The sequence below is a fragment of the Raphanus sativus genome, chromosome 9 (assembly GCF_000801105.2).
Source record: "Raphanus sativus cultivar WK10039 chromosome 9, ASM80110v3, whole genome shotgun sequence".
Lineage (NCBI taxonomy): Eukaryota > Viridiplantae > Streptophyta > Magnoliopsida > Brassicales > Brassicaceae > Raphanus > Raphanus sativus.
Genome location: NC_079519.1, coordinates 36768316 through 36779877, shown reverse-complemented (window position 1 = coordinate 36779877; position 11562 = coordinate 36768316). Strand labels below are relative to the sequence as shown.

Sequence of the window (11562 nt, the reverse complement as noted above, 5' to 3'; positions counted from 1 at the left end):
TTTTTTGGTCTTACCTAGGGGTGTCAAAATGGGTCATGACCCATTGGTTGACCCAATCCAAGTTGACCCATTAACCCAAATGAACTGTTTATTTTTGATTTAATGGGTTAATGGGTTAATAGGTTAATGGGTTAACAGGTTAATGGGTTAACAAGTTAATGGGTTAACAAGTTAAATAGGTCTATTGGGTTGGGTCAAATCTGACCCATTTAAAAAATTTTAATTAAAAAAAAAAATCAAAAAATCAAAAATCAAAAAACAAATTCTCAAAAAAACAGAAAAACAAAATTTTCCGCCACAACCAGAAATGCAATTTTGTCGGGAAATTGTTTTGGCGGGAAAACAATTGCGGTTTCCCGCCAAACAATTTTCCGCCAAAACCGAGAAATAGAATTTCCTGTCAAAAGCGGAAAAACGCAATTTCCCGCCAAAATCGGAAAAATGAAATTTCCCGCCAAAACCGTAAAACGCAACTTCCCGCCAAAATCGGAAAAACAATTTCCCGCCAAAACCGGGAAAAACAATTTTCCGCCAAAACCGAGAAAAACACAATTTCCCGCCAAAACCGGAAAACGCAATTTCCCGCCAAAACAGAAAAAATTGCAATTTTCCGCAAAAAACGAGAAATATAATTTCATGTCAAAACCGGAAAAACGCAATTTCCCGCCAAAACCGGAAAAATGCAATTTCCCGCCCAAACCGTAAACGCAATTTCTCACCAAAATAGGAAAAACAATTTCCCGCCAAAACCGGGAAAAACAATTTTCCGCCAGAACCGAGAAAACACAATTTCCCGCCAAAACCGAAAAACGCAATTTCCCGCCAAAACCGAAAAAACGTAATTTTCTTTCGAAAGCGGAAAAACACAATTTTCCAAAAAAGCAGAAAAATATTTTTTTTAATTCAATCAAATTGGTCTTAACTTAAAAATGATTCATTATAAAAATGTTGGGTTGATGGGTCAACCATTAATCCATCTGACCCATTCAATTTAATGGGTCATAGGTCAATCCAACCCATTTAATAAATGGATTGGGTTGACCCATGACCCTTTAACAGTCAACCCATTTGGGTTATGGGTTGGGTTGACCCATTTGACCCATTTTGACACCCCTAGTCTTACCCTATATTCTTCTAACTATTCGATGGTCTAACTAATTTAAATGATCTCATTTGAATTTAATATCATTTGATTCAGCCCGAATTATTCGTGGTTCCAATTTATTAAAATATTTCTTGCCAATATGTCACTTATCAATTCCACTACCAAAATGTGAATGATAAATCCCAAAATCAAAACGTGACTATTGAATCCCACAACAAAATTGATAGTGTTCTGTGGTGCCACCAATCCTTCGACAGTTTAATTCATCATTATCACTGATGAACTATTTTAGAAAATGAAAAATATTATGTGCTCGGCCATCCATTTTAGTTTTTACGATCTCTTACAACCAACGTTATACACCATATATATTAAACAATATTAAAGGTTTAATGTTCAGATACGGGTTATTCATCACAGCATTATATGAAATGAAACTAACATGTATTGTAAATCGTTTTCAATACTTTTATTAAAATAGAAATTAGTTTTTTCATTCAAATAAAATATTGAAAATGTGGTTGTTAAAACCAGAATCAAGTAAAAGATGTTCCAGATTTTAATTTAAAAATTACAAATTCATGCAAATTATGTGCTTTGAAATCACTGATCAAAATATAGTATTACATTACTAAGACTCAAAATAAACTAGGTGTTTGTTTGGTGTGTTATAAAACATGTTTTCTGTTTATTCGGATCGAATTTTGCTTATTGCTATCAAATTTAATAAGTGAGGATTTTACATTTTCGATAAAACCAGGATCAAGTCAGAGATGTTCGAAAGTTTAATTTACCCAGACTAAGAGTATCTCCAACCCCACTCCATAATTTACTCTAAAATTGAGAATGAAGTTGAAAATGGAGTGGAAAATGGAGGGATGACCAAAAAATAAAAGCATTACTCTATAAATGGAGTAATGCTTTTATTTTTTGGTCATCACTCCATTTTCCACTCTATTTCCAACTATATTCTTAATTTTGGAGTAAAATATGGAGTGTGGTTGGAGATGCCCTAATACGTGTCATGATAACATTGCAAATCATACTAAAATGTAAAAATATGACAGGTATTTATTGACTATTATTAATTAAGTATATACTAGATTTTGATCCGCGCTTTCAAAGCGCGAATTAGTTTTCTTACATGAGCCATAAATCTTATTATTTATTTATATGTTAAATATACTAAATTTAAAATAGTTAGAACAAAAGAAATATAATTCAATTATCGTATCGTATAAGAGTATATAAGTAGACAGAAAATACTTACATTTTCATATGCAAAGATGATTTCTATAGTTTCGTCTGACAACAAAATGTGTTGTTTACAAATGTATATGACTTTTACATGAACCAACCAATCTGATTCGAAAGGTTTCAAATCCTTATTTAAGCGCAGCGATTTTCTTATTAGGAGGCATTGGTAAATTTTTTTTATCGACTGAACATTTTGTCTAGAATGCGTTGGGCAAAGCTCTATTTATAATAACAAAAGAAAAAACATGTTTAGGTTAAGAGTATTTTTAGAGGTAAATATGCAGTATATTCGTAATCATTTAATTTGATAGATATTTTGTAACAAATAATAGTTGTTGTTATTTTTTTCCCATATTTTGTGGATCGTATACTAATGAGAAACTAATTCAGTGAGATAAGTTAGGAAACAATATTTTATTATTTTGTATTTTTGGATTGAGTTTTAAATGATTTTGAATGCTGCCCGAGTTAAAAAAAAACATGATTATGAACTAACTAAAAACTCAAGAATCCAACTAAAAGATATTCGTATGTAATATTTAAAGATATTCTGTAATTAAAAAGTTTGATTAGATATTTATTAGATATCATTTAATTTACAAACAGTATGTAAGAGACTAATTAGGAGATAATGATTGTTGCACAAGTTTGAAAATGGTGAATTAACAAAAAATATTTTTGAAAATAACTTAAAACTATGAATAATGTTAAAGCTTCACGTTATTCATAATAAATTGTAAACTGAATATTTTTGTAATGATATTTTCATTAATATGAGTTAGATTTTTGATTGCAAAACATTTAATGCACATTAATGTTGAAATAAGTTTAGGGAATAAATGATGCGTAAATTTAGGAAAAAATGTTCAATATGATTAGGCTATAAGTTATGGTCGTTTGGAGTTAATGATTTAATTTAAAAAGCAGTGACATACAAACTCTTTTTTCTGATTGGTTGAGTTAATGGAATCAAAAATTATTTAAAAAAGGAAAAATGACAATGGCAGAAGATCGTAAATAACTTGAAAATTTAAAGGCAGAATCCTAGTAGGGATTCTACTTTAATAGTATAGATCTAGTGTGAATGAACAGATCACTTGAAGCTGTGAGTAACAGAATTTAAGTGGCTCTCCTTTGCTTGCGGAGGCAAATGAAGTATAGTTTACAGAAAAATAAATAAATAAAAATTTCAGCATTACAGAACAGTCCACTATATAAATAACGTGTATGATCCAATCATCCATCTCTCTATTAATTTTTTAAGAAAATATTTCAATTGTTTCTTCTATCGAAAAACAAATAATAAACATATCTTAAAAACAATAATAATGCAACTGCAATTGCGCAAGTCCACTCCAATCATTTCTCATTACAGACTAAGTCAAGCTGAAGCAACTGGGAAAGAAACGGCCCTTGGTCTTGCGTCCACTATCCCTTCCCCATTCCTCGTTTGGAAGTTGACTTTTAATATAACCGAGTCAACGTTAAGTAATCACCACCGTGACTTGATCAGCCGGTAAATTTAAGTCAAATCCACGGTGGCCACCTATAGTAGCGCTTTGTTCTTCCGATGATCTTTCATCATCCACGTCGCTTACGTCACTACCACCGACGACTTCAACGCTGCTGTTGCTGCTACTGCCGTTACCGTTCCCGTTATTACCACCGTCGTAGTGACACCTTTTGTGTCCACCTAAGGCTTGACCAGACGAAAACGACTTGAAACATATAGAACAAGTGTGACTCTTCCCGCTCTGACTAATAACAACGGAACCGCCGTTACTGTTTCGGTGAGTATTATTATTAAACGGCTCTTGGTTACTAAGAACGTTGTCAGTGTTATTCACCGGTTTCCTGTGACTGGTCTTGTGTCCACCCAAGGCTTGGTACGAGGAAAACGACTTTCCACAGACCGTACACTTGTAACCACGGTGGGCGGATGACGGCAAGGACGGTGGAAGAGGAGATTGTACGGCGGAGCCACGAGCCAGCATGAGTAGACAAAGAGCGAGGTACTCTTCTTCGGAAGGAGTGGTTTCTTGATTGTGATGAGTCTGATCAAAACGTTGACGTTTGGTGCGTTTTCTTTTAGCCCACTGCTCGAGATTCTCCGGCTCCATTTCTTCGCGATACCGGAGAAAAGGCCGAGCGGTGGCGGTGGCTGAAGTAGGAGAATTGAGAGTCTCGAGAGCCATATATATATAAATGGTTTTGGAAGTCTGAGATGTGATCTTGAGGTATCTAAAGGAGAAAGAGGAAAGAGTGAAGTGTGTGATGTATTGAGAGCACGTCTTGTGTTTGTGTCTGTTGTGTGTTTTCGGAGCTGGTTTGATTTATATATATTTTTTGTTGAGAAATCTTTAGAATTTGGGGATTGAGAGTGGGAACGTGGGCTATGAGTGACCAAGTGGTGGTGCTCTTGCTTTCTTCAACCCATTAATTTCCTTTATTTTTATATTGTCATTAATTTTGGAATATTAATACCAAGTCCATGCATTGTTTTCTAGTTATAAATCGCCAAACTTACTGGGAAGTTTCTTAGAATAGTAGTATTAAGTTGAATCGTAGTAAAAAGATTACTATTCAGCAATGTGTATATTACGCTTTCGAGTAACCAGACTAGTTGTCATATACTCATTGACCGTTGATCCTATAAATCGTTATAGTGTAAAAATAATCAAAAATAAATTTAGGAAGACAGTTTTTTTCAGTGTCAGTCTTAGTCTTGGACCATGTTGAGTAAAAACATTTGTTATGAACTTCCAAAACTTTTGAGTAAAACTATATAGACAGAGATTTTTAAAAAGAAATTTAAACCTCCGAATTTATAAAAGAAAATTTTGTTGAAATCTTTACTAAATAGACTATAAACTTAGATTTTTTGGCTGATTCCTAGTTTTTTTTTAAATGAAGTGCTGTAATACCAGAGTTATATTTAAAGAAAAAAAAAATAAAAGATGATGCTTTTGCCAGATGGAGTATAATCTCTTTTTACGTTTTGTGATATGTGGGTGGCATTAGGCCGTTGCTTATCTGGTATTTTTCTCTGATTAGTTAAAGAAGCCTAGAGATACTTCTGGAGGCCAACGTGGCGTAATAGTAATGGTGGGACTTTTCGGTTGGATAGTTTAAAGCCGGTACGAGACTTTATGCTCAGACTACACGACGACGACAGTTCGTTGCACCACCGTCAACACTATCTACGTTTAGTTGATCGATCCTAAACTTCTATTGGTTACAACTCTCTTATAGCTTTTTATTTTAAAACAAAGAATACTTACACACTCGAATTCTCAAGAGGTGCATCATGCTTCATGCATAACTGAAAGTGATTTAAAAAACTTAGTTTATTATGCTGTGTGTGTTGTCTGTGAAACTTGTCCACTAGGGCAGTGGTCACCAACGATTGGGCTTCGTTGACGCTATAAAAAGAAAATGGAGTAAATGGCTCTTAGTCTTCGTCTTGTTGCATTATAAAGTGGGGTCGTCGTTGCTCATAAGAGCTTTGTCTACTTAGTCAACTCAACTGCCAAAACCACTTCAACTAATCTAAAAGCTGTCGTTTTAGAGTATTAGGGGATTTTTCTACTAGACTACAGCATATGGAAACAGTCTTATGAATATTCGCATAGCTAATAATTACAAAAAGAGAAAGTTAAGTTAGTGATCAATTGGTAAGACCTGCATGAACCAATAAAGCCCATCGATAATGACAAAACAGGAAGTACAGTTTTGATTAATCAACAAACATTGTACACAAAGAACAAGCAAAATCAGAGTGGCGCAGCGGAAGCGTGGTGGGCCCATAACCCACAGGTCCCAGGATCGAAACCTGGCTCTGATAATTTTTTTGCTTTCATGCAAAATAGTAGTGGGCTGAGTGATCTTGGGCTTAAATTAATAGGTGTTACTTTGATGTGGACTTATGAGGGTAAACGACCTATTTTCACACCATAACTATTATATAGTAACAGATCCACACAAACTTTCACCATCGTCCTAATTGAACACAATTCAACTATATCAACCTATTTCCCCCAAATTATAAAGTTCGAAACTCGTTTCTCCATAAACGAATATTGAGCTTGGTTTTCATGGTTTATAGCGTTAACCGATACAAAACCTGAGATATTGGTACAACCCGATCCAGATGAAAATCCAACTAAAAAGCGAATAAAACCCGACCCGGACCACTATTAATCTTCTCCAAATCGATTTTTTCTTTCTGGAACCCTAAAATCTTCTCCATCATTCCAATCAACAGGTACATTCATCCACAATTCCATTCTTAATTTCTGGAAAAAATAAGATGATGAACATGATTGCTAATGTATATATGCAATCGGAACCAGAAACAATAAACGAAGAAGAAGAGTGTTGAACTCACATTTTTCCTTCAGTTTCGAAGGCTACAACCACCAGACCAGGGATGACGTTTCTCAATCTTCGACTTTTATGGTGCTCGGTTGTATCGAAAGAGAGAGATATAGAGATTGGGGCTTTAGGAATTTTGATTTTATTTTGGGTTAATTGGTTTACTAAAACTGGTTTACTCTTTCTAATCGGGTTGTTAGGGTTCTAATCGGGTCATTTGGTATTAATTCGGTTAACCATTGGTTAACATTTTAAACAAAGGCTAGTTAACCAACAGTAAACCGTGCTATATTGATTTTAGTTCATATATCTTCGTCTATGGGGAAACGAGTTTCGAACGTTATAATTCGGGGGAAATAGGTTGATATAATTGAAATGTGTTCAATTACGACGAAGGTGAAAGTTTGTGTGGATCTGTTACTATATGATAGTTATGGTGTGGAAATAGGTCGTTCATACTTAAAGCCCTAACAAATACTAGGCCGGAACGTAGCAAAAAGTTGAAAACAACATAAAGGAAATAGAATTTTCATCCCTAGTAAATCTTGGCGAAAATTTCAAATCAGAACCAAACTGAATCTGATCCGATCTAATCCAAACAAAATTTTGCTAAATAACGAATTCAAAATTTTAATACTTAAAGAACTAAATTCGAATCCGATGCAAATCGAAATATTTTGAATATCTGTATATTTAATTTAGATTTATATACTTGAATATGTTAACTAGTTTTAGATTAATATAAAAAATATCCAAAATGCAAGATATTTTGAAATTTCCTAAACTATTTAAAAATATATACATAGTCAAAAGTAAATATCCAAAACATCTAAACAATACTCAATAAACAGAAAAAAAAAATATGTAATGATTTTTCATATAAATATTCAAAGCAAACCAATTTTTATGTTAAGTTTATATATTCTGGCATACATCATTCAAATATATATCTTATATATTATTTTAGATTTTAAGAAATTTAAATTATATAAGAATTTTAAAAATAATTTAATGGATTATCCAAATCCGCAAAATCCAAACCAAACTCAAACCAAAATTTTAAAATATACGAAAAATTTAAAATCTTTAACCACGAAAACCTGAAATCCGAATAAATTTGAACCAAATCCAATTGAAAATCCGAACGTTCAACCCTAGCCTCTAGTGTCGAACCCAAGAATCGTGCCATAAAAATAGAAAACACAAGTAATTAAATCATACATAGAAACTAAAGATTTTGAAGATATGAATCTGATTCATATATTTCGGAGTAGAGATGGTTGGACAGACTCTTCGGCGAAAGAGGCAAAAAAATCAGAGGTCATTTTTTAATCAAAATTCAGACACTAATAGACGGAAGTATTTTTCGGAGAATATGTTCGTATGATCATAATTTGGTCATGTTGGATGGGTAGCTGGCAAAAAAAAAAAAAAAACCACAAAAGCGTTTTCTTTGCCACGTGAAAGGTTGTGAGTGGGTTGTCACTAAAGAAAGCCACAGGCTGTTAATTATAGTGAAGAATATTCGCTATTTATTAAGCCTAATAAGTCGTATTTCTCTCTTTTTATCTAAACCGCTTGCTTCTCCTCCAAATCGTCGCCTCGCCTCGCCTCGCCGATCTCTCTCTGCATCTCCGATCAAAAACCATGAGCAAAGGTCCAGGTCTATTCGCTGATATCGGCAAGAAAGCCAAAGGTAACCTCATCGTAACGCATCTTCCTCTATAAATCTCGTCTCATCGTTTTGCTCCCGGTCGAAATCGCGCGAATATGATGCTGTTACCTGTTTGTTCATTGAGTGATAGTGTTTCGAATTTGATTAATCTGATTCCGTTTGTTGATTTGATGTTTCCTCTTCTTCGTGGTGTTTAGATCTGTTGACGAGAGACTACAACACCGATCAGAAATTCAGTATCTCCACCTACAGTGCTTCCGGCGTGGTACGTATTGCATCTATACTATTCTCAGATTCTCGATTTGATGCGCAGTTGGATCTATTGATTGATTATCAACGAGTGATGTGTCATTGTATATGTGTCGTTTGCATTTAGCTGCATTGAAAGGCATATGATGCCGTTCTGATCGATCTTATCTACTAGTTGTTATAACCAGTTTTATTAGTTATGGATTAGATCTTTAGTAACTGTATTAAGGATTAATGAGAGAGTAATTGGTAACTGTGTGTGACCAATTAGCTAATGGCATTTTTTGTTGCGTGACATTTCTGATTTTCTGGAAGCTAATGTAGCACAGCTTAACTCCATGAACGGATAAGCTTTATATTCTTTTGTCTCTGTGTTCGTTGTTGTTTTCAGGCACTTACGTCTACTGCTCTGAAGAAAGGAGGAGTGCATGCTGCTGATGTTACCTCCCAATACAAGTACAAGAATGCTGTCTTCGATGTCAAAGTCGACACTGATTCTACTGTAAGTGCTTTCAGTACACTGTTAGCACGTGTTTCACATCTAATAATGTTTTTGCTTTTGGCAGATTTTGACAACTGTCACATTCACCGAGATTCTCCCATCCACCAAAGCCATTGCCTCCTTCAAAGTCCCTGACAACAGCTCTGGCAAGGTTAAACAAAATAAATTAGTAACCTTTTCTGTAGCCTTTCGGTGCTTTTGAGAGCTTAACTTGATCATCTTTTTGAATTCCATTAACAGCTCGAGGTTCAATACTTCCACGACCACGCAACAGTTACCGCTGCTGCAGCTTTGAAGCAGAACCCGTTGATCGACATAACAGCCACTCTAGGCACACCAGTCATCTCATTTGGTGCTGAAGCTGGATACGATACCTCCTCCAAGACTTTCACCAAGTACAACGCTGGAATCAGTGTGACCAAACCTGATGCATGCGCTTCCATCATACTGTAAGAAGAATCTCTATTCTCAGATAAATTGATTACATCTGGTGGTGTGGTTCTGATCTGATTTTTTTTTTCTCTTACAGGGGAGACAAAGGAGACTCGATCAAAGCATCTTACCTTCACCACCTTGACGAATCCAAGAGAAGCGCAGCAGTTGGTGAGGTTTACAGGAAGTTCTCAACCAATGAAAACACGATAACGGTTGGTGGACTGTATGCGATTGATCGTACGACTACAGTGAAAGCTAAGCTGAACAACAATGGCAAACTCGGTGCTCTGCTTCAGCACGAGGTTGTGCCCAAATCACTAGTGACTGTTTCGAGTGAGATCGACACTAAGGCCTTAGACAAGCATCCAAGGTTTGGTCTTTCTCTTGTTCTCAAACCTTGAACGAGTCTCCCAAACCTTTCTCTCGTATTCTCTCACGGCAGAGGACCTCCCGAGAGTTTTCGTTTTACTATTTTGGAATAAATAGTTCCGCAGTGAAAATTGACGGTTAATTCTTTTTCGGTTATGTTTTTTTTTCTTTAACATTTTTTCACTAAGCAATATTCTTGGTACATTTTTTTTTAGCAAAGATGTCATTATCTCATCATCCTCCCATATCAAATTTGGAATTAAATTTTAACTAGGCAATATCCTCAACATATGCAACCAAGCTAAGGATTTTCTACTGTTTCTTGGCTTCCACTGGTCTGCATTTACATTATAGAAACAGAAGATCCATTTAAATATCTAATGCAGCGAATAAATCCACACGTTAATATACTCGTTTGTTTGTTATCAATTGATATTTATCCCTTAACCAATAAAACATAAACTCGCCAAACACACATTTGGACAATCTTTAAATATTGGATTAGTTGAATAAAGCTGACAAAGCCACCAATGTCGTTAACACTCGCGTCCATCATGGTTTCCACGACCACGAGCCACTAAAAACAACACATCGATTTATATAGTTTATAAAGCTGGAGAGAAACATGCTTCAGAGTCACCGTTGAGCATGTTCAATTAAATATTTGAAATCTCGAACTTTCTTTTGAACCTATTTTTCAAATTAAAATGCAGAAGAAATGTAAAAGATACAAGCATAAGCCTTAGTGTTTAGAGCCCAACCTTAGCCCAGTTAGAATGAAACAACACACATCAAGAACCCAAGAAGCCCAATAAGAAAAGCAAAAGAGAGAGGAATCGAAGAGTTGGTGATAGCAAAGACCGATGATCACGAGGTCTGCAGAGGCGATAGGAGAGAGGAGCGCAGCACTTATCAGTTGAACCAAGTCTGCATCAGTGAAGAGGAGAGCGCGGGGCTAGTGTCACGAAGCGAGAGAATTCTGTTCCTTATTTGTCTATCCAAAAGGCGGTAGATTGAATCCGGAGATCGAAAGATGTTGCGATGGATCCTTGCATTCCTCTCTGTCCAGGTCCAATACATACATCCTTGCCAACAGATTCTCAATAGTGTAGACTTCGGTGACTTTAGACCTAACGATTGCAATAGAGGCATAACTCTCGCCCACGATCTTTCAGGGATGAAACCGCAGCGCAAAGAGCAAGCTTCCCACAGATGCCAAGCAAAGGAGCAGTCAAAGAAGAGATGATTCCTGCTTTCAGCACTAGAGTTGCATAGAACACAAGACGGGTCTGTTTGCTTCTTGAGAGTGTTTGCTTTAGTCATTTTTGAGATATGGATATTGCGGCGGTGACGAGGTGTGTGGGAAGGTGCTATGTTTCGCCGTCGTTCGGAGCGTCCGAAACGCTCCGGTCATGGGAGCGGCAAAATATAAAGTTGCATGATTCCCGGATCTGGGAGAACGTCCGTAGTAGATGTTTGAAGTTTTGCGGGCGAAGTCAACGAAGACTAAGCTTCATCCGTCCGGTCATGGCGACAGATAAGTGAGTTCATCACGGTCCTCTGATTATGCAGGTAATTATCATAAAGTTCAAATAT

At 35.7% G+C, this 11562-nt stretch overlaps 2 protein-coding genes, 1 long non-coding RNA gene and 1 other non-coding gene across 4 annotated transcripts; 3 read left to right on the top strand and 1 right to left on the bottom strand.

Annotated features, from left to right (window-relative positions):
- Positions 1–3505: 3505 nt before the first annotated feature.
- Positions 3506–4851, bottom strand: LOC108825852 (zinc finger protein AZF1-like). The gene has a single exon (XM_018599207.2). It carries the CDS (start codon positions 4555–4557, stop codon positions 3847–3849), a length of 711 nt encoding a protein of 236 aa, XP_018454709.1. The 5' UTR covers positions 4558–4851; the 3' UTR covers positions 3506–3846.
- A 1283-nt stretch (positions 4852–6134) lies between these two features.
- Positions 6135–6206, top strand: TRNAM-CAU (transfer RNA methionine (anticodon CAU)). Its single transcript has one exon. It is a non-coding gene; the product is annotated as a tRNA-Met (tRNA).
- A 2064-nt stretch (positions 6207–8270) lies between these two features.
- On the top strand, positions 8271–10200 carry LOC108823739 (mitochondrial outer membrane protein porin 2). Its single transcript, XM_018597015.2, has 6 exons — positions 8271–8432; positions 8609–8676; positions 9052–9162; positions 9227–9313; positions 9403–9611; positions 9692–10200. The coding sequence occupies exons 1-6, from the start codon at positions 8384–8386 to the stop codon at positions 9996–9998; spliced, it is 831 nt and encodes a 276-aa protein (XP_018452517.1). The 5' UTR covers positions 8271–8383; the 3' UTR covers positions 9999–10200.
- A 538-nt stretch (positions 10201–10738) lies between these two features.
- LOC108825978 (uncharacterized) lies at positions 10739–11264 on the top strand. Its single transcript, XR_008938911.1, has 2 exons — positions 10739–11035; positions 11142–11264. It is a non-coding gene; the product is annotated as an uncharacterized LOC108825978 (long non-coding RNA).
- The last annotated feature ends 298 nt before the right edge of the window (positions 11265–11562 follow it).

Excerpts from the sequence above, each read along its gene's own strand:
- LOC108825852 (XM_018599207.2), bottom strand. The coding sequence starts at position 4,557 with ATGGCTCTCGAGACTCTCAATTCTCCTACTTCAGCCACCGCCACCGCT.
- LOC108823739 (XM_018597015.2), top strand. The coding sequence starts at position 8,384 with ATGAGCAAAGGTCCAGGTCTATTCGCTGATATCGGCAAGAAAGCCAAA. Across the intron at positions 8,677-9,051 it reads CCTACAGTGCTTCCGGCGTG|GCACTTACGTCTACTGCTCT; the intron begins GTACGTATTGCA and ends TGTTGTTTTCAG. Across the intron at positions 9,163-9,226 it reads AAGTCGACACTGATTCTACT|ATTTTGACAACTGTCACATT; the intron begins GTAAGTGCTTTC and ends TGCTTTTGGCAG.